The sequence below is a fragment of the Sorex araneus genome, chromosome 1 (genome assembly GCF_027595985.1).
Source record: "Sorex araneus isolate mSorAra2 chromosome 1, mSorAra2.pri, whole genome shotgun sequence".
NCBI lineage: Eukaryota > Metazoa > Chordata > Mammalia > Eulipotyphla > Soricidae > Sorex > Sorex araneus.
The window spans coordinates 73,690,685-73,711,516 of record NC_073302.1 but is presented as its reverse complement, the minus strand read 5'-3'; the positions used below and the strand labels follow the sequence as shown (position 1 = coordinate 73,711,516).

Below are 20,832 nucleotides of genomic sequence, written 5' to 3'. Positions count from 1 at the left end.
GCTTTTTGTTTGCTGTTTTGGTGTGAGCTTCACTTTCCCTTGTACAGGCAGATGGATGGCCATGCAGACAGTAGCATTTGAGAAGTGGGACAGCGAATGGAGCACTAACCATGGAGCACTAACCTGTGTCCATCGGCTCCTCAGTGCCTGCTTTTCTGTTGGTGGTTTTCGCTTTCCTCTGAGACTCGGGTAGTGACGGGTGTGTCCCTGTATTGGTGAGCCCATTTGCCCGGCTGTGCCTGCAGGGATCTTCCTTTGTGCTATTAGCCTACCATGGTAAATGAATGCAGAAATGAGCCTGGTAGGACGCAGGCTTCAGTGTCTCTTAACTGCAATTTCCAGAGACCTGAAAACTCTGTCCACCACTCCCCATAACTGCCTTGGATCTTCCTGCAAGGAACACTGTGCATTTGGAAAGAACTAGAAGCAAGGTGGTACCTCTAATTCGATGGTTGTTCTCAGTATCATTCTGTAGACTCCTCCCAACCCTAAACCCCTCTGCATGCAGGCTTAAGACACTGAGAGAGGGTCAAGAACAAGGGAAGAATACATATAGCAACTCAAAGCTGCAGTCCTGTTCCAGTTCTGCCAGGAAGAGACTGAAGTGCCCATACATTGCTGCTTTGGTGAGCACCGGTGGCCAGTGACTTGCTGAGAAGGTGATTCTGGGCAGAGAGTGGGAGCCGCGGGTCCTTAGAGATAGGGCTCTAGCGGCCAGTTCCCAGCCTGCTCTTCCTCACATGGCTCATGCCCTGGAACCATTCCTCTACCTCCTGTCCTATTCCCAGTGCCTTCCCTCTTTCTGCTCACCGGCCCATCCCATCCCGGGTCTTGTGCATAGATTCTGTACCTCAGCTAATGAGCCGCTTTCCCCACCAGGCCTGGCTGGGGTGCACACCTCCCGTCTGCAGGTTTGGTCTCTCCCAATGTATTCCTCACCATGGATCACTGTCTGAGCTTCCTGTCACAGCCCTGCGGTCCCAGGTTGGCCCCTTCCCATTGCTCAAGCAAAGGGAAGGACACGGACATAGTATCTTTATTCTTGGCTTTCTGGCCCAGTATCAGGAATTCAGGTGGGCATGGAAGGAGAAAAGGAGTAACAATTATTTGAAGTTACTTTTCTCCCTTCTGAACATTGCCAGAGAGTTCCTTGAGCTATTCCTTACTACCTTACCACCAGCATAGTACTTCCCCAAGGACACGTTTCATCAAGTTACAATGATTATTGCATCCTTGGACACCTATGGTCCAGGGCTGGGTCTGTCTGTCTCTTGTCCTGGCATTGAAGAACCAGAGTCTTAAGCCCAGAGCTCTGCTTAGCAAAATATCTGAAATGCAGCTGCATAAATTTAGATCATTGTTGAGAAGAATCTGCTAGAATACAATCTGCAGAAGACAAGATGCTAAAGACACCAGTAATTATGCAGAACAAGGGCGTGTAACCTCAGCAGCTCTGGCCTCTCCATCCTTCTAAGTGTCTTTTGGTCTCAGTTGCTTATAATTGACTTTCTGTCTTGTAGATGGCAAAGGACTCTAGACAAAGAAAAATATCATAATTTGTACTTTTTGTATCATCAATCACTGGTTAGAAATTGCATTATTTTGTTGTGATGATGTTGGGGCACACTTGGCAGTGCTCAGAGGTGACACGTGTTGATGTTGGAGGGAGCCTGTGGGGTGCCAGGGATTTGAGCCAGGGGTGGCCACATGCAAGCAAGATATAAGTGCCTTAAATCTCTGTCCCCTCCAATTCATTCTTCAAGAGTACAGAATTCCTGATTTTCTCTCCACTTTTCAGAGTGTAACAGAAGTGGGAGTAAGGGGCGAAGGTCTTTCTTAAGACCTTTATTTAAAACAGTGTGAGTGTGGTTGTGTGGATGTGTTCTGTGAGTGTGGTTGTGAGTGTGAATCAGTGTGAGTATGTGTGTGAGTCTGGGGAGTGTGAGTGTGAGTATGAGTGAATAAGTGTGTGGGTGTGTGAGTGAATGAGTGAGTATGCTGTATGTGTGTGTGTATGTATGAGTATGTGAATGAGTGTGTGCATGAGTATTGTGGGTGTGGGTATGTGAGTGAATGAGTGTGTCTATGTGGGTATGTGAATGTGAGTGTGGGTTTGTGAATGAGTGTGAGTATGTGTGTGTGAGTATATGTGTTGTGAATATGTGTATGTGTGTGTTTGTGTGTGTGTCTGCCAAGGATTGAACCCAGGGTCTCACACAGGCCAGTGAAGGGCTTTCTTTAAAGCAGCTCACTGGGGTTCATGGAGATGTGGTTTGTCTCTTTGGACATTTGTCCACCTTGGCTTTGTGGGCTGCGGTGCAGGGCCTCCTCCAGCCAGGGTCCTCTCTGCTTAGAGGAAGCTCTCTGCTTTCACAGAGACTGGAGCTCGGATCAGAATCTTCCTGGCACAGACCATTTGTCTAAGTGTCTGTGCAAGTGGTGATGCAGCATCCTCCACTTGCAGCCTGGGCTTCTTACCCCGACATACACCCTGGAACAGTGCCGTGGGCTGTCCACTCCCTCAGCACGCTGGAGAATGGACCAGGCTGGACATGACGTATGCAGCATTCACAGAACTCAGGGCTGGGCTCTTGGAGCGTGAAGGTGAACACTGCAAGGTGGGCACTTTCACACTGAGCCTCAGCGAGGAGGGAGAGCCCTGTGATGGAGGCCACTATCTGTGGGCACCTGGATGACCTCACTGTTGCCCAGCAACCCAAGGGAAAAGGTCCCCAGGAAAGGGCTGCGTGGGTCCCTCAAGGGCCTCCCGAGAGCCAGGCCCACCGAGCATGTTAATGCCCCTTTTTGCGCTGCTCTGTGGCACCTGCTTGGGCCTGGTCTACCTGTAGGTGTTGCCTGTCCCCTGGCCGGATAATCCGTCTTCTTCCCACTCAGAGATGAGGCGATGCCCGCACACAGCAAAACACTTGGAACGAGTGTTTCCAAGATCTGCACCAGCAAATAGAGAAGTTGGGACTGCGAGTTCTTTGGAGTTCAGATTCACTCTCGGCAGCGGCCTTTGTAGCAACTCTCCTGATGTGCACTGCCCTACCCACACCCGTCTTTTGAAACCTCATTTGCTAATTTAGGCCCGGAGAGACAGTACAACAGGTAGGGTGCTTGCCTTGTACGCAGAGGACTAGAGTTTGATCCCCAGCACCACTTATGGTCTCCTGAGCACTGCCAGGAGTGATCCCTGAGCACAGAGCCAGGAGTAACCCCTGAGGACTGTCAGGTATGGCCCAACCTCCCCCATCCCAAATAAAAATATCCTTGTTGCTTATCAGCAGTAAACTATTTATTTATAGTTCTCAGAGCAGCCAAGGTACTGTCTGGACGCCGAGTTGTCTCTGAATCGTCTGTAGCCTGTGAATTAGAGCAGAGTCTCTGAGAGTGGACTAAGCACCGCAGGGTGTTTTCCAGTCATCGGAACAATCCCACTGTCTCTGTCGGCATTTAAATTTCCATTCAGATCATCTCAGCTGATTTTATCATACATTTTGTAGCCCACTTCTTTATATCTTCCAGTAAGAACAATTATTATTATTATTATTATTGGGATTCTGTGCTTTACAGTACTGCTAATCATGGTATTTTTATGCACATAATTTCAACATCACATCCATCACCAGGTACCCACCTCCCTCCTCCAAGGTTCCCCAGACCTCTTCCTTTCAGCAGCACATGCCCCCCCAACTCCCTTTTTTTTTTTTTTTTTTGCTTTTTGGGTCACACCTGGTGATGCTCAGGAGTTACTCCTGGCTTTGCACTCAGGAATCACTCCTGGCATTGATCGGGGAACATATGGGATGCTAGGAATCGAACCCAGATCAGCTGCATGCAAAGCAAGCGCCATACTCGCTGTGCTATTGCTCCAGCCCCCCAACTCCCCTTTGTGGATCAGTTCTCCTTTGTTGCCTTTAACCCTTTATTGCTGCCTTGCTGTGTATCTTCATGGCAAAAGAGATCATTCTCTGTCTGTCCCTATCCTTCTGATGGAGTTCACTCAGCATCACCTCTAGTTCTGTGAATGGTGATGCAAATTGCATGGTTTTAAAGAACTTAAACTGTGAGCATTTATGTATCAACTATTAACCTTAGTCATCAAGGACTTTGAGTTTGAGTGTCAACTTCTGTTCTGTTTCCATACTTGGTCTAAAGGAAGGGAGTACAGGTGGAGTCCATGGGAACTGGGCTATAAAGGCTCTTTTGAAAATAAGGCAAAAACTTTTTTTAAATTTTTTTTGGGGGGGTTTTGTTTTTGGGCCATACCCAGTAATGCTCAGAGTTTACTCCTGGCTCTGCACTCAGGAATTACTCACGGTGGTGAACCCGGGTCAGTGTCATGCAAGGCTAGTACCCTACGTGCTGTACTGATGCTCAGGCCCGGAAGGCAGTAATTTAAAAGAGAGCTTGAAGACCCACCATTTGATGGACAGTTTCTTTCCCGGGGAGTTTGGCTGAGTGGACTGTGGGCTGCTGGTGTCGGGCCTTTCCCTCGCTCACTGCACCCGCTCCCCGCCCTTCACCCCCAGGCACTCACTGGGTTGTTCCCTTGCTCTCTTCCAGACTCCATCTCCAGGCAGCTCCTCACCCCTGGGCGCAGAGTCTTCAAGCACACCCCTTCATTCCAGCGACCCCTCGGAGGCCTCCACCAACAAAGAGGTAGGTGGGCTGCTGTTCATTTTGGAGATGCCAGCCCAGCCCCTTATGGTCTACCTCTAGGTTGGCCTTTCTCCAGCCTGCACAGGTGACCCTTGGGGACACAGTCGAGTTTCTCCTCTCCGGCATGAAATTCAATGCCACAGCACAGTGCCCTCGAAGCCAGTAGCCTCCTGCCACGGTGTCTCTTTCCCTGCATGGAATAAAAATGCCGCTGCCGGGGCTGGAGGCATAGCAGAATGGGTATGCATGCAGCCAGCCTCAGTTCAGATCCCTGACATCATGTGTGGTCCCCTGAGCACCCGGTGTAGCTAGAGCAACAACAGCAAGCCATTTCCTCAGGCCCATGGGCCACCTTCTGTGTGGTACATGGGACCTGGGGCTCCTCTCTTGGCCAGGGGAGGTTTCCATCGCTGCAGGAATTCTCCAGAAGCACGCTGGGTGTTGGTTGACAAGCACGCTGAGTGGCAGCCTCGCTCATCGGGTGTGGAAGCCGCAGGCCCTACGGTTTTGTGCTTTGGGGTCAGGGGTCAGGGCTGATTGATTTCTGATTCCAGGGCATCCTGACACAAGGGTGACCTGATTCTAGTTGCCCTGTGAGACAGTTCCAATGCTGCCTAAACATGCTGCCTAAACGTGGGGCTGGCGGGCCCTCCCCACTGTCCAAAGCTCCCCCCCCCCAAAGTGGCCGGCACTGTCCAGTGACCTCACTGTGGCTTGGGTAGAAAGGTTCTAACTCACGCTGAGCTACACCGTGGTTACTAGACAGAGCTGGTGGCTGAGGAGCTGAACCAATCACTGACTCCCATTCTCCCAAGCTTTTTTGTTTGTTTGTTTGTTTGTTTGGGGCTACATCCAGCTGTGCTCAGGGCTTACTCCTGGCTCTGTATTGAAGAATCAATCCTGGTGGTGCTCAGGGGACCCTGTGTGGTGCAGGTGATTGAACCCAGGACTGCCGCATGCAAGGTAAATTTTTTTTACCTCTCCCCTGTCCTCTCTCTCTGCCCTCATTTTAGTTTTTATAGGGGTCTTACCTAGCAGTGCTTGGGGACCCAGGGCCACCATATCAGAGGTGGGCTCACAAAACTGCAGTACTCGGGCTGCTGGGGGCACGAGGGGCAAGCTGTGCCAAGCATCAAACTCAGGGTCTCAGGAGTGCCAGGCCAGCTGATGGTTGTTGGAGCCAGCTCGCGGCCCTTTCATTGTGATAAGTAATGTCTAGTGGCCGTGTGCTGCTGCTGTCCTTGTGACTCTCAAGTGTCCCTCTCAGACAGCGAGCACGCGATTGCCCGGCTCACAAAGGCCCAGCAGATCTCTGGGGAGAATATTCCAGGGCATGCAGCTCACCCCAGCAGGCTGCTGGGAATAGGAAAAGGCAAGTTTGACCCTGATGGCCACCTGCGCCTCCAGTACCTGCTGGCCATGGGTACTTGGCTCACTGCCACCCCTGCATCAGGGAAGTGCTGAACTGCTCCAGCTGTGCGTGGTCTCTGTCCACTCTGAATATTGAGAATCTAGTATGCAATATAGAGTCTGATATATAGTATAGAGTCTGATATGTGACATAATCTAATAGATAATGTATAGTCTAATATATGACATAGTCTAATATAATAGTCTAATATATGATCCATAGTATAATATAGAAAGAATATTCTCATATGTAACACATATTCTAATATAGAATCTAATATGTAATACAAGGTATATATAACATGTAGTCTAATATGACAGTGTAATATATAGTATGATAATATTATAGAGTCTAATGTATAATTTAGAAAATCTAATATATGCCTCTAATACAGAAACTGCCTGATCAGCACTAAGTATAAGTATGGAGGTAAACTCTGTAGCTTTTCTCCTCACTCCTTTTGGTAATAATTTTCTGTTAAATGCAAAGGAAAATAGCAATCTCTTTTGACCTAGTAGCAGATTGTATCGAAAGGTTAGGATTTATCCTTTAAATGTCAGTAAATGAACATTATTTACCATTAAATATTCATGCAGGGGAGAAAAATGCATATGTATATATACATTTTTAAATGTATATAAAACTTTTTATAGCAAACATAAGAAACTATGTCGACATTGATAGAGACTTGAAACCCACTCCATCCCCATGTGGTCTTGATCCTCAGACCTGGGGATCTGGAGCAGGAATAGCAACTGAAGTTTCTCCCAACTCTTCAGCCCTCAGCTTTGCCTCATAGTCTAGGAATAGCACATGGACAGACGGATGGATGGCTGGACAGGTGAGAACAAATAGCAAGAACAAGCATGTCAGCAGGAACAGCAGTGATGGGAGTTACCTTTTTTTTGTTTGTTTTTTGACTTTTTGGGTCATACCCGGCGATGTTCAGGGGTTACTCCTGACTCTTCACTGAGGAATGACTCCTGCCGGTGCTCAGGGGACTATATGGGATGCCAGGGATCGAACCTAGGTTGGCTTCATGCAAGGCAAACACCCTTTCCACTGTGCTATCACTCCAGTTACCATTTCTTGAGCCTTAGCGGTACTCAGATACAGAACCCCACATATCACAGACAGGATTGTGTGTGAGAAACCCTGTGAGTTAAGCTCTGTTGTCCTCTGGTGCTGGTTGAAGAAGCTAAGACTGGATCCCCCTCAGCTTGCCCTGAGCCAGGCCAGGATTTGAACCCAGAGCTTGTGAGGATGCTGGCTCTCACCAGCAACCTCTGTAGTCCTGGGGCTGGAAAGGGCTTGCAGGTCAGACATCATATTCCGGGAGCTTGTCCTTCGCTGTTCCAGATATAAGGCCACATCCAGGCCCCACCCACCAGCTCCTCCTGGAAAAGTCCGGATATTTGGGCTTTCATATCTTTTTTAATGTGACTTTATTAATTTTTCAGTGTTAAGTATCCACTGATGTTCCATTTTGTCCACATATGAGAAAACAAAGGCCTAATGAGACATCTGAATATTCAGTATCTGATTACTCATCAGCTATAATAAGCCAAGCAGATTTGTTAGTTTCTCAGTTCCTGTACGACTTGGCCCATGTTTCTGCATATCCTTAGAAATAATAATGAAAATGCAATTTGTGTTGATAATTAGAGATTCTTTCATTTCACAAAACTCAAGTGTTTAAAAAAGGAGAGAGAGAGAAAGAAAAGAAAACTTACTATTCCCAAGACTAAAGCAAGCCAGACTTGAGCTCATGAGTAGAGAATAAGGGAGTGTATCAAATGCCCTTCGTTGTGACTCTAAACAAAATGGTAGCTTTTAAAGCTATATACCAAATGAATTCTTTTGTAACTCCTGCTAAAACCTGGATGCTGTCTTCGACATTAGCATTCAGAAAAGTATCTCAACAGCCCAGGAAGATCTGAATTGATTTCTTAGGTGTCCCTGGAGGCTAAGCCATTTGGATTAAACAAAGTAGACTCTCATTACCCTGGGCTCCTTGCTGCACAGCAGGGAGATGGTGGGAAGAATAATAATTTTAACTAATTTGAGGGGCTGGAGGTGGGTTTTGGGGCCCCACCTGGTGGTGCTCAGGGCTTCCTCGTGATTCTTTGCTCAGGGATCCCTCCTGGTAGTGCTAGGGGACCATACATGGTGTCGGAGACCGAGTCAGGGTTAGTTGCATTAAAGCAAGCACCTTTAACTCCTATATTACCTCTTTGGTCACAATTTTTAGCTCTAAGACAAACATATCATAAAGTTACAGAATTTTTTCCTCATTTAAACCAGGGGCTTCCAGACTTACTTGGCCTAAAGACCTCTTTTCAGAAACAGAAATTTCCCTGGAAATCTAGTCTATTAAACACACAGAAAGAGCTCAATAAAGTTGGGCCCAAAACCACTCCTCCCCCCACCCCCGTTATTCCATTGCCCTCTGAGAGGCAGAATCATGCATTTTGGGTAATTCTGCTTTAAACCAACCAGAATTAGACGGGGTTGGCAGCCAGCACTGACTTGGACTTGTCTTCTCACCTGGGTAGACGGAAAGTCATGAGAGTAAAGTACATGGAAGTTACTTTCTCTTTCTCTCCACACTACCTTGGTTTCAACCCAGAGAGCACTTTTCCACAAAGGAATTGGCAGCCAGGGACTCTGCACTCCTAGTACACTGGTGCCCTTCGTTTCTCTAACGTTGATCGTTTTGAGATGAGGAAGCTGCCCTGACTGAGTGAGGCACCGTTTCATCCCGCAGCAGTGAGATTCCCAGGAGTGAGCCCTGAGCACTGCCAGCTGTGGCCCCAAAACAATTAAATAGACATATAAATAAACTGCCATCCAAGCTGGTTTTCAGTTGATTCTGTCCACTTCCAACAGTGAGATAATTGATTTTTGCTTTGAGACATTCCTTAATGTAAAAAATCCAGAATATCTAATTTGCTCCTTTGTTTGATGTGGTCTTATTTTAAGGAAACACACAGTAATGAGTTACAGAGTGGAACTGTTAAGCAAAAATAAATTAGTAGGAGATGAAAGGAGCAGTAAAAACTCCAGCGAATTGATTTTAGCACAGCAAGTGATCCCTGCAACAAAGACCAAAAGTGAAACAAAATTCTCCAGGGAAACAGATTGTTGGTACTTTTCATCAGATTGTTGGTGCTTTTACTAATCAGGGGTTTACTTAGGAATCCAGATGCTTTTGTTATCAGATTGTATGACTTGGGGGCCTCCAAGCAGTGCTTTGGGGCTCGGGGGCTCCCTATACAATACTCAACCAACTGTGTGAGGCAATGCGATGTGGTGCTGCTCAGGCACACTGGAACCAGGGGTCCCTACCACCCCAACTTTGGCAGTGCTCCGGGCCGAGGGGTGGTGCTCAGTGCTTGGGATCAAACTCTGACCCTGGATCCCAGATTCTCAAGACTGTCCATTGAGCCTGTTTCCTTGCTGTTGCTGCTGCTGGCTTTGGCCTGTGGGATACCCACCAGGCTCCAAGGCCTTTTTCTGATTGTCGAGTGTCAGCTTTTCAGGTGAGCTGGAGGGCACATTAGATGGCATATGACCATCAGTACAGCTGTTTACTCATACTTTACTTCTGGAACCAAAAACATTTAAGAAATAGTTTCTATCTGTTGTGGGTTATAGATTTTGGTCTTCTGTTGCATGGACAGTTATGTTGGTGTATTTTTTTTTTAAATCATGCTGCCCTGTTTGAAATCTCTTTGTTTTAATTACAGTCCAGAAAAAGCTTGGCTTCCTTCCCAACCTACGTTGAAGGTAAGAGCTGAAAAGGGAGCCCTGAGCAACTCATGAATCTTTTAATATTTGGGGGATTTGAAAAACACTGGACATTAAGACAATGGAGGAAATGCCACAAGATGACTTACTCAGGGTGCAAACAGCCTAGGACAATAGGAAAGTGGCTGTAACCCTCTGTCTGAGGGGCATCCCATCAAACAGACATCTCTCCTCCCTGCCTTTGTTCTTTCCATCTGGGAGCACCCGGGGCAGGGACGCTTGGGGGTTCTGCCTAGCACAATGATGAAAACATTAGAAGTAAAACCCAGCTCTCCCTCCTTCTGGTCCAGTATGCCTCTTCCATCCACCAAGGGTTGATTGAACATAAATGTACTCTAAAGAAGAAGTCAAGGACCTCTTTCTTTAAAAGAAAAATATTACTAACGCAAGAGGAACTGCTTGAATGAGCTAATAACACCTAGTAAGTTCTTCCTGTCAGGTACCATTTTGAGCACTTCCTGAGTTCATTGAATCCTTGCTAACATGGAGCCTAAAGTGAACCTAATTAAAATCAGGACTTTTTATTAGTATGTATAATATGCTGATATTTGATTGTAGTTAATTTTTTGGAAGATAAATTATCCAAGATTATTTCTCAAACATTTGCTTTAAGGCCAACAGTACTTCTTTCATTGCTTGATACATAGTCACTTAGATTTCAATTCTTTTTAAAACATACCTGCACATACACACTTATTATGACTAAAGCGTTGCCCTTTTGTCTGAAGACAACTAAATTAAAGAGGGCTATATGAGTTTCAAAGAAACTGGTTTATTTTAAGATTTTTTTAACATTCATTATTTTCAAGATATGAAGATTTTTCTAAAAAAATATGTTACCTAATGCAATTTTTTTTCTCAACAGTTGGTTGGTAACAGTGATTATATTCATTTATTTTACTGTAGATCCAACATAGGAATTTACATTAGGAGATTGGCTATCTTTTATTTTTCACAGTCCAAACTTGCCTGTGTATCATTTCATTTAGACAAATGCTCTTCACTGTCCAGCCTCCACTGTGTTTTCTGGAATCTGTACAAGTTTTGGGGCCACCTTCATGTGGCTGTTGAGAATGTGAATAACTGGTTTGTGATGGAGGCAGATTTTGCTGTGTGTACTCCCTGTGTTTGTCGAGAAATGTTTCTAGGAAACAATCAAAAACAAGACAAATTACAGGCTTCTTTATTTAATTACCACACAGAGGCTTCGTGAAGGTCTTCCTGAAAACACTGTCAATTGCTTTGTTTCAACTACCCCCTTGGTTTTAGAGAAATTAAGGTCTCTGTACCCTGATATGGAAGGTGACTGTTTAAGCTCAAGATGAGTTCAGTGTATAAAAACAAAAATAAGAATAATTCAGATTAACTCTCCGAGAGGAAAAAGCAAATTTTTTTCACTTTAAGATTTCTAATTTAGGATACTCAAATTTTAACAGTGGACTAAAGTGAATAGTTTAGTCTCCCCACATATGATGTTAAGGCCAAATAAAATGCTTGGTTTTGTTGCAGAACTTAAGTGCCTTCCTGCCTGTTTTGTAAAGTGATGCATTCGTATTTGCTTATAAATGGATAAGCATGGAGAATATCATGCTAAGTGAAATGAGTCAGAAAGAGAGGGACAGACATAGAGGGACTGCACTCATGTGGAGTGTGGGGTAGCATCACATGAGGCTGACACCCAAGGACGGTAGATTCAAGGGCCAGGGGGATTGCCCCATAGCTGGAAGACTGCTTCATGAGCGGAGGGGAGAAGGCAGATGGAATAGAGAAGGGATCACTAAGAAAATGATGGCTGGAGGAACCAGTTGGGATGGGAGATGCATGCCGAAAGTAGATAATGGACCAAACATGATGACTTCTCAGTGTCTGTGTTGCAATCCATAATGCCCAAAAGTAGAGAGAGAGTATGAGGAATATTGTCTGCCTTAGAGGCAGGGGGAGGGTTGTAAAGGGGGGGTATTCCCGGGATATTGATGGTAGGGAATGTGCACTGGTGGAGGGATGGGTATTTGATCATTGTGAGATTGTAACCCAAACATGAAAACTTGTAACTATATCATGGTGATTCAATAAAATTTTTTAAAAAAATTTTTAAGTGATGCATTCATTAGTCTCAGGCATGTTTTTCTTCTGAGTAGGGATACAGGTGATTATGGCTTGAATCAGATGCTCCTGTCTTAAATATTTAGAAGTAAAGGTTGATTGCAGGGCTGGTCAGAGAGAACAGGAAACACTGCCTTTCTTTGGAATTGCTCTGTGTGAGCATGCCGGTGGGAAAAGTGTGGTTGGACCACACGCCCACTTTAGGGTCAGTGCATGCTGGAAGGTTATCTGTTTCCTATGCTAGGGTCAGAGGCCATGATGGGAATCCAGCCATTCTGAAACAAATGTCCCATTTTCCCCGTGTATGAAATGTGTTTCCCCCATTATGGATGAGATGGAAGAGGGTATCCCAACTGGTGGCAAGTACAGGTACCCTTGTCAAATGAAGTTTGCTGATTGTGGGAACAATCATCGAACTGAAATTAGTATGCATTCCTTTGATACGCATGGGATAATAGACACTAACTAGACACAGGTGAGCCAGAGAGGAACATGATACAACCTTGTCTTTGGAAAGCTCACAGTTGAACTGAAATGAAGATATTCATTGCAATGGGATTATGAGTTTTATGCTGAGGCATTTGCTTTGTTTCTGTGGTATATGGCCTAAGTAGAGTAATTACTCTTAAGAAATGTTTCTTCTATCTGAAAGTGAGGGCTATACTCAACAGCATTAATTCAAAAAGACCTATACACACCTGTGTTCTCTATAGCTCTTAGTACCAAAGCCAGGATGGGGAAACAACTTCCCAAAAAGTAGGTGTGGAATGGAATACCATGCAGCCACAAGATAAAAAGAAAGGCAGGCAGGCAGCGCATGGCAACTAGGATTGAATTGGAGGGAATCATGCTGAGCAAAATAAACCAGAGTCAGAGGGACAAAAACAGCAAACGGCATGGTCTCACTTATCTGTGGCATGTAGAGAAACAAATCAAGGATAGGGACAGTATTAATTTATAATAAACCTTGGATACCAGAATACAGACCTGAGAGCACCAGGTTTGGGGGAAGAGGAAGAGGGGAACTGTGAGGTTGATGGGAAGTAACAGTGGGGCACAGGTGGAGGGTCTAGAACATATGGGTGGTGACCTAGGGAGGTAACAGTCTGTGCCCAAACTGTAACTGTCAGTCAACAAGGGGGTGAGGTAGCCCAAAGGAAAGGCAGATTCGAGGTAGCATAGGAACAGGCATGGAGGGTCAGTGGAAGGTACTTCATTGGAAATGGTGTGCAGTGATTTTATACAACAATAACATAAACTGGAACAGCACTGTAACCCTATCACCAAAACTATAGTTAAATAAACTATGTTTGAAAGAAATAACAAACAAAGAAAGTGGGAGTTGAGTGAAGGCAGGCCAAGAGGTGCCCGAGACAGACTGGTTGACAGGCCTGTACTGGGGACTCTGGACAAGGTGGAGAGAGGGTGGTGGGCTTTGGGGGCTGAAGAGCACCCACGCCACAGTGGTCTCACTCACTACTGTGGCTCTCTGTCTTGCAGTTCCCGGACCTTGCGACCCAGAAGACTTGATCGATGGAATCATCTTTGCCGCCAACTACCTGGGCTCCACCCAGCTGCTCTCGGATAAAACTCCCTCCAAAAACGTGCGCATGATGCAGGCCCAGGAAGCAGTGAGCAGGATCAAGGTGAGAGGTGACCAGGTGCTTGGTGCAGGTGTCACATCTGCATCTGGGGCCCAAGGCTGTTCAGCACCTCATTTGTCTCTGCCCAGTTAGGAGGAAAGCAGACTGGGATGCTTTTATAGGCAGCACTTGGATACTGACCTGCTAAGGGGTCCAGACAGAAGAAGATTTTCAAGCTGTCCTACAGATGTAATTCATAATGGCTAGTCTTGAGAAAGGCACATAGGATCATAACTTTTGAAAAGTTGGTAGAAGGAAGAAGAACATTGCTCTAAGAGTTCCCAGAGGAGAGATCCGCCACTTTATTTTCACTGGCATCTGAAAGTCGGTGACTTCCAGACCTGTGTTATGGTCTGGTTCATACTGGACCTTCTTGTTTGGAACTGGTTGGTCCAGCTCAGGCCAGATTGAAACTGGTTTGCTTTAAGGAAAACAGATCATTGGGTTCAATCTAACCTGACTAGTCTGAGCAAGTTGGGACAAGGGTAGCCCAGTTGAAACTTGTTCAAGGCAATCAGAACTAGTTGGAACCTATTTATTTCATCAAGATATAACTGGAGCGAGTCATTTGATACAAGAGGAGCATTTTGGTCTAGTTTAAATCATCCACAACTAGGCTGAACCAGCCCAAACATTCTGGGGAAATTCAGAGCTTTGGCATCTTTACCTCAAGGCCAGCACCACCTAGATCCACAGAGAAGGCCAGCCTGTCACCCAGTGCCACTCAGGGTCAGCAGAGCAGCACACAGAACTGCTGGGCCCCAGGGGACCATTTTCACCCAGACCTGCAGCACAGACAGCACCTCAAGTGAAACCCAGAGTCAGGTATTTCAGCGAGTGGAGTAGGCTAGGACTCCCCCGGCTTGGGCTTTTATTCCCATTCAGCTGATCGGAGTCTATTCCCTCCACAAGGAACCATTTCTTTTCTTTTCTTTTCTTGATTTTTCTTGGTTTGGTGTCTCTCACTCACACATTCCAAAGTTTCATCTCTGGTGCTTGGGTGGTAATGGAGATTCTATGAGAAAGAAGCACTGTGCAAGGCAGTGAAGATGTTCCATGAGGTCTCGGAAAGGAGGGAAGAGAGCAACTTAGAACATGAGGCTCTTATTCTCAAGCCCACCAGCACCAGTGTGAGACGGGTCACACCAGCCGGGTCCACAGAATGCCTGGAAAGTAGAGAAGGGGCTCCCTTGCTCAGGTCCCCAGTTGTGCCTGGGACAACCAGAGGTGAGGAGCTATAGGAGAGGAGAGGGGAAGAGGCAGCAGGACACAGAGCAAGGCAGGGTCTGGGCACCTGCCTCTCTCAGGGCCCATGGGTGAGGGCTTTGGAGTTCCCAGGCTAAGTCCAGATTGGCTCACTTAAATTTAAGAAAGGGACACGCGAGAGAGAAAGAGAGAGAGAGAGAGATTGGGGTTTGTTAAGCTTTAGAAAGGTATCATGGGGTGGAGGGGGGACAGGGGCAAATCTGGTAGTGGTCAGGGGCTAGTTCCAGCTCCATGCTTGGGGTCAGTGCTGATAGGAGTCAGTTTTGACAGTGCTCAGGGGAATCATGTGGTGCCAGGAATAGAGTCCGAGCCTCCCACACACAAAGGCACGTGCTTAGCTCTTTAAGGATCTCTCTAGCAACCATTGGAAAACTTATCTGAGGGGGTACAGGGGAGTATCTCCCAGGAGGCCAGGAAGAAGTGGTGGATTGTGAGTGCAGTGGGAGGTCAGATCAGGAGCTTATATTCATTTAGGACCTGGCAGGCTGCTCTCCCTGGCGGCGGTTTCTCATCGCTGGTCTGCATGCAGAAAGCTGGCCAAAAACCAGATTGATTGTTGCTTAACTGGCAGTGGTTTGTCCTCAGACCATTGCTTCCTGGCTGGTATGCAGGTGTGAGAAGCTGGAAACCATGATCTCGGACATGCCCCTGGAGAAGACCAAGGCCAGTGTGAGGATGGATGCCCAGGCATCAAAATGTGCATTTGGGGCCAGCCTAGCTCTGCTCCCCACTCGGCACAGCACTTCATTTCCCTGATCATGGCACCATTAGCATCTCCGGGATGGATGCAGTGGAAGAAACTGGCTGTCCCACATCCCACTCACTCCGCATGGGAACCACTTGCTGGAAGGGTGTATGGGAGTGTGCAGAAGTGACTATGGCGAACCACACTTTGATAGTCAGAATGTCTAGAAGGCATTGGGGGATGGATAGTTGAAGTTTGGTTGCCCATCAAGTTTCCCTTTCTCAGTGCTCAGGGGACTGTGCAGGGCTGGAGTTAAATTCAAGCATCCCACATGCAAAGAATATGCTGTGGCTGTTTGAACCATCTCCTTAGCCCTGGGGGACATTTTTCCCCCTGGCGTTAGTGGGCCCGGGCTGGGATTGCTTGATTTCCTATATAGCCAGAATGAAGCCAGAGGACAGAATCCTCTCCACCCAAATATAGCATGGCCTTGGGACATGTATCAGGCACTTGCCTTTTATGTGGCTGACCCTGGCTTGATCTCCGACACCCTGTATGGTCCCCTGAGCCCTGCTAGAAGTGATCTCTGAACAGAGCCAGGAGTAAGCCCTGAGCACTTCCAGGTAACCCCCCGCCAACACACACACACACACACACACACATATACGCACCCTGAGAAACAAACAAGCAAAAAAAAATGCACGCCCCTATACCCTCTCAGAGAACTCTACCAGGCCCATTCAGGTGAAGCTTACAGAAAAACAGCAGCCTGCCCCTACCAGAGTGCTGAAGACTCCGAGAGAGAAAACTGAGTTGCAGAAATTTCTCCAAGGTTCTGTCCATCAAGAATTCAAAAGTGGTAAGATTTAGGTTTTAATCTGGGCCTCCTGATTATTAGCAGCTGGAGTTTCTCTTCTTGGCACTGCAGGGCAGACGTAGACCTGTCACACAGAGGGATGCCTTCCAGCTCGGCCCAGAGCCCCCACCCTGAGCCCCTCCAGTGTCCGGGGCACCATGAGCTTTGCCTTCGTAGGGGAGTCTGAGAGCCTGGTTTTCCCTTGTTTCAAGTCCAGAGCATTGTGAAGGTTTCAAAGGACATAGCAACAAGCCCCATGTTTTATTTGAACCCCCAAATGAAATGGCTTTGTTGATTAGAGCAAGAGTGTCTGATTATAAATCCATTTCAGACCTGCCTGGAGCAGAGCAGGGTCTGGGAAACATGGCTTTCTCTGCACATCACTTTATCCTAGTGCGAGGACTTCATTCTGGACCGGGGAGATGAAACGGCGGCATTTCATCTCTCAGGATCATATTAGAAAGTGCTCATGCATACCAAAAGGAATCTTTGCCTGGGCCAGAGAGATAGTACAGTGGGGAGGGCCTTGCCTTGCACATGGCCTACCCAAGTTCAGTTCTCTGCACCACATACTGTCACCTGAGCCCCTGCCAGGAGGGATCCCTGAACAAAATAACAAAACACAGACCAATAAAGGGCATCCTGCCTGTCACTGTTTTCTGCCTTGAGTTCTGTTTCCACCCATTGAAATGCCATCAGAGGATCTAATTGGACACCCAGCCTAACACGCATTCAAATTCAATTATTATGTTTGCACCCGTCTTATCTCCACCACCCCAGGAATATTTCATCACTGCAGAGAGTCTGTAGCACCCCAGGGTCATGTGGAGGAACACGTCCTCCAGTGCATACACCCACCATTCTCCAAGCCCCCCTGTGTCTGCCTGCGCGGGAGTGAGTTCTTCAGACTGGCCTACAGAGAGCTGCAGAGCAGAGTGTGGCTGTACTGGGCAGCTGCTGCCTGGGAGGAAGGGAGAAAGAAAACTCGGGATTTCTGTTTGGCCGCCCAGGCGGCAGTGTCTGAACCATACACGGCAGTCATGGTCACGTCTGGTTCTCTGCTCTCCCTACACAAAGGCGGAGTATTTGCTGCCTTTGGGGTCCATTTGGGCTCCTCAGCCATAATTGTTTTCACACACACAGACACACACACACACACACACACACACACACACACACACACACGCCCCAGCCACTCCAGGACACAGTGAGTCTCCCTCATTGGGAGGCCACTGAGCAGCAAGTTCCATGGTGCCCCAATGCCAGCAGAGGCTGAGCCCCAGGCTTGGGTCTTCCCATCCGAGCCATGTTGACCTCCTGTTGTGTGGTCGGCTGTCACCTCTTGTCACTCACATGGCACTAGCTCTATACTCTAACTGAATATTGCTTCTGGGATTTATACTTGGAAGTTTGAAGAGCCACCGTTTTCTTCATTTGCACAGAATGTACAGGTCGATTTGTCAAACAGGAGAGAAGCTGGCGTTGCGGTTTGGCCAGCTGTGCTTTACTGAACGTGAGCAGAAATCAAAAAGAAGTTGGCTCAGAAACCACACTGTCCCCATGCAGACTGCCCACGCTAGGCCCCCAGGGGATAAAAATAAACCAAGACCTTGACCTTGAGAAATATGCATTCTGAAACGCAGCCAAGAAGAGTGTCTAGATAGCAGTTAAGCAAGGTGTGTGAGGACTTGAAGTCTTTCCCATCCACCACAATAGCAGGTATGTCTGAATGCAGAATTGGAAGACATCCTCCATTTTTTCCTTTGTATCTTTATGGGTACAGGGTTGGGGTAGGAGGAGGGGTGGCATATCTGACTGTGCTCAGGGCTTTCTCCTGGCTCTGTAGTCAGGGATCACCTGACTCTGTGGGGATCAGGGGACCACATGGGGTGCCAGGGCTCAAACACTGGCTGGCTGCACCATGCACCATATCTCCTCCACTATCTCTCCATTACCTCTTTATTTCTTCAGGTGGGGAGTTTGGGGAGGTTTTATGTTTTGGTTTGGTTCGCAGACCACACCTGGTGGCATTCAGGACTTACTCCTGGCTCTGTGCTCAGGGATCAGATTCCTGGCAGGGCTCAGGGGTCCATATGGAGTATCAGGAATTAAACACTGGTTGGCAACATGCGAGGCAAGTGCCTTACCCACTGCACTATCTCTCTGGCCCCTGGGTTGGGTTTTCCTTATTGTTGCTCTTCCCTCAGGGCTTTTCTCTGCATTTTCTGGTTATCATTTTCAGTAGGACACCCGTTCAGGAAGTGGCCGCATAACTCAGAAGTGCACTCCTCCTCATCACAGGAGATTGTGATGAGCACTATGGTGTGGGAGCCACTCCCAGTTCCTGTGGAGAAGGGGAGGGAAGGGCAACCAGCCTTAGAGACGGTCACTGTCCTCCAGCCATGTACCAGTCATGCCCAGGAAGTTTCACCCACAGGAGCCCATTGGCAGAAAGCTCAAGACTCTTGCTTTGGGGCATGTGCTGCCAATTTTCTTATTAAGCATTCCAGGAGATCTGTCCGAGGAAGGCTGACTTCACTTTGTGTTAGTAGAAATTCCCATCACAGTTTCCTTCCATTTATCTGTGCATTTTGGGTTTGGGGCCACATCTGACAGTGCTCAGGGCTTACTCTTGCCTCTGTGCTCAGGGTCCTGGTCCCCACCTGCTCAGGATCCTGTGCAGTGCTGGGGATTGAGTTGGGGTTGGTCACGTGCAAGGAAAGCGCCTCAACCCCTGTGCTCGCTCCAGCCTCACTGCCATCACCCTTTGAACACAGAATACGCCATCACTGTGGGATGCTTGTTGAAGTCTCCTGGCTGGGATTGCGTGGAATGGGGAGAAACCGCTAAAACAGTGCCCCAAATAGAGCCCCCATTCCTGCCACAGACCCCGTGGGGACTTGGTCCTGACAGCCAGCATGGCCCGCTCACTTGTCCTTTTCTCTGCGCGACACCTCCTCTCTCTGTCTCCCCCCTCCCCCGCCTCACTCTCTGCTCTCCCGCCAGAAGGCAGACCAGCCACTGTCGTCACGCAGACTGTGCTGTGTAGTCTCCATTCTCTCTGTGCTTGTGAGACTCCTGTCATTTGCTCACAAATGGCGTTGGGATTATTTTGGTAAACGTTCATTGTCAAATGTTTTTTGTGTCTGTCTTTCCTAGCCTGTCCCCAAAGATCAGGTTGTTTAATCCTTTTTCTGTTTTGTTTGTGGAGACACACCCAGCTGTATTCTGGACTTATTTCTGGCTCTCTGCTCAGGGATCAGTCCTGGTGGTGCTCAGGGGACCCTGTGTGGTGCCGGGATTCATTCAAACCTGGATCAGCCATGTGCAAGACAAGCCCCTGACCCCCCCTGTCCTGTCTCTCCAGCCCTTTCAATCCTTGTATAAAAGTTTAAGTGCAAAAAAAATCTCATTCCATTGTAGATAGAATGGAAATGTCTATAGGTCAGGAACGCACTCAGCCAAGTGGTTTCCCATCAGCTTGAAGAACCTCTGTGGTCCATTGTCACATCAATCAGGGCCTTGTCATGGGAGGGATGAGGAATCACATGATGACAGTAGATGAACCTGCCTCCATTGCCCAATTCATGACGTGTAGAAGGAGAGTTTAAATCTCTATTCTGCAACTTTAACAGCTGTGCAGCTTGGCCTCACTATGCCTTGGTTTCCCCTTTTGAGCCGTGAGGGTAATGTAGGACCTGTCTGGCAGGGCAGTTGCAGGGTTTTGCACTGACATGAGCCCATTAGAGGGATACTGACACCGAAGCAGAGCCTGCAGGATCAGCCGGGCGAGGAACCTGGAGTAGCTGAGCCTCTCCAGTTTGGGGTTGTGACGGCACTGACTGCCCGTGTGCATGGTAGACACATGTCTGGATGGAGGAGACAGGCCTTGTGTCCCCGGCACACTGCTACTGGGCAGAAAGCCATACACGAGCATTTCCACGGATGGCTCATTCCTTGCTTCCAAATGTGCACTGGCCTCATGCTTTGTTTCTCTTGGAACCTCTGACCCTACGTCACTTGTTCTGGCTTCAGCCCTCTCAGCATGGCTGATATATGTTGGCTTTTTTTGCTATTGTTTGGGCTTCCCAAGCAGTGCTTGGGAAGTCCAGGTATCCCACAGGTGGTTCTTGGCCAGACAGGCCTTAGATTCCACTCATGGGCTCAAGGATGTGGTGCTGCTCCAGCCCTGCAGTGCCTGGACCACCCCAGTTGTGCGAGAAGTCTCCAGGGCTGCACCCACAGCTCTGCACCCACACATCCTGGTACTCAGGAGCACTGCATAGGGCTAAAAATTGATCCCAGGTAAAAGTGTCCCAACCAGTCTGCTTTCTCCTGGCTCTGCTGTCTACATTTTTTATTATAAATAGTGTCAGGGCACTTGGATGTCTTC

At 47.7% G+C, this 20,832-nt stretch overlaps 1 protein-coding gene across 5 annotated transcripts in view; it reads left to right on the top strand.

Annotated features, from left to right (window-relative positions):
* APBA1 (amyloid beta precursor protein binding family A member 1) overlaps nucleotides 1–20,832 on the top strand; it is a 227,202-nt gene that overhangs the window by 187,037 nt on the left and 19,333 nt on the right. For all 5 annotated transcript variants that reach the window (XM_055145942.1, XM_055146063.1, XM_055145824.1 and 2 more), the window contains exons 3-5: nucleotides 4,570–4,665; nucleotides 9,826–9,865; nucleotides 13,490–13,635. In XM_055145942.1, the coding sequence (XP_055001917.1) occupies nucleotides 4,570–4,665; nucleotides 9,826–9,865; nucleotides 13,490–13,635 (282 nt within the window). The remainder of the gene's footprint in view (nucleotides 1–4,569; nucleotides 4,666–9,825; nucleotides 9,866–13,489; nucleotides 13,636–20,832) is intronic.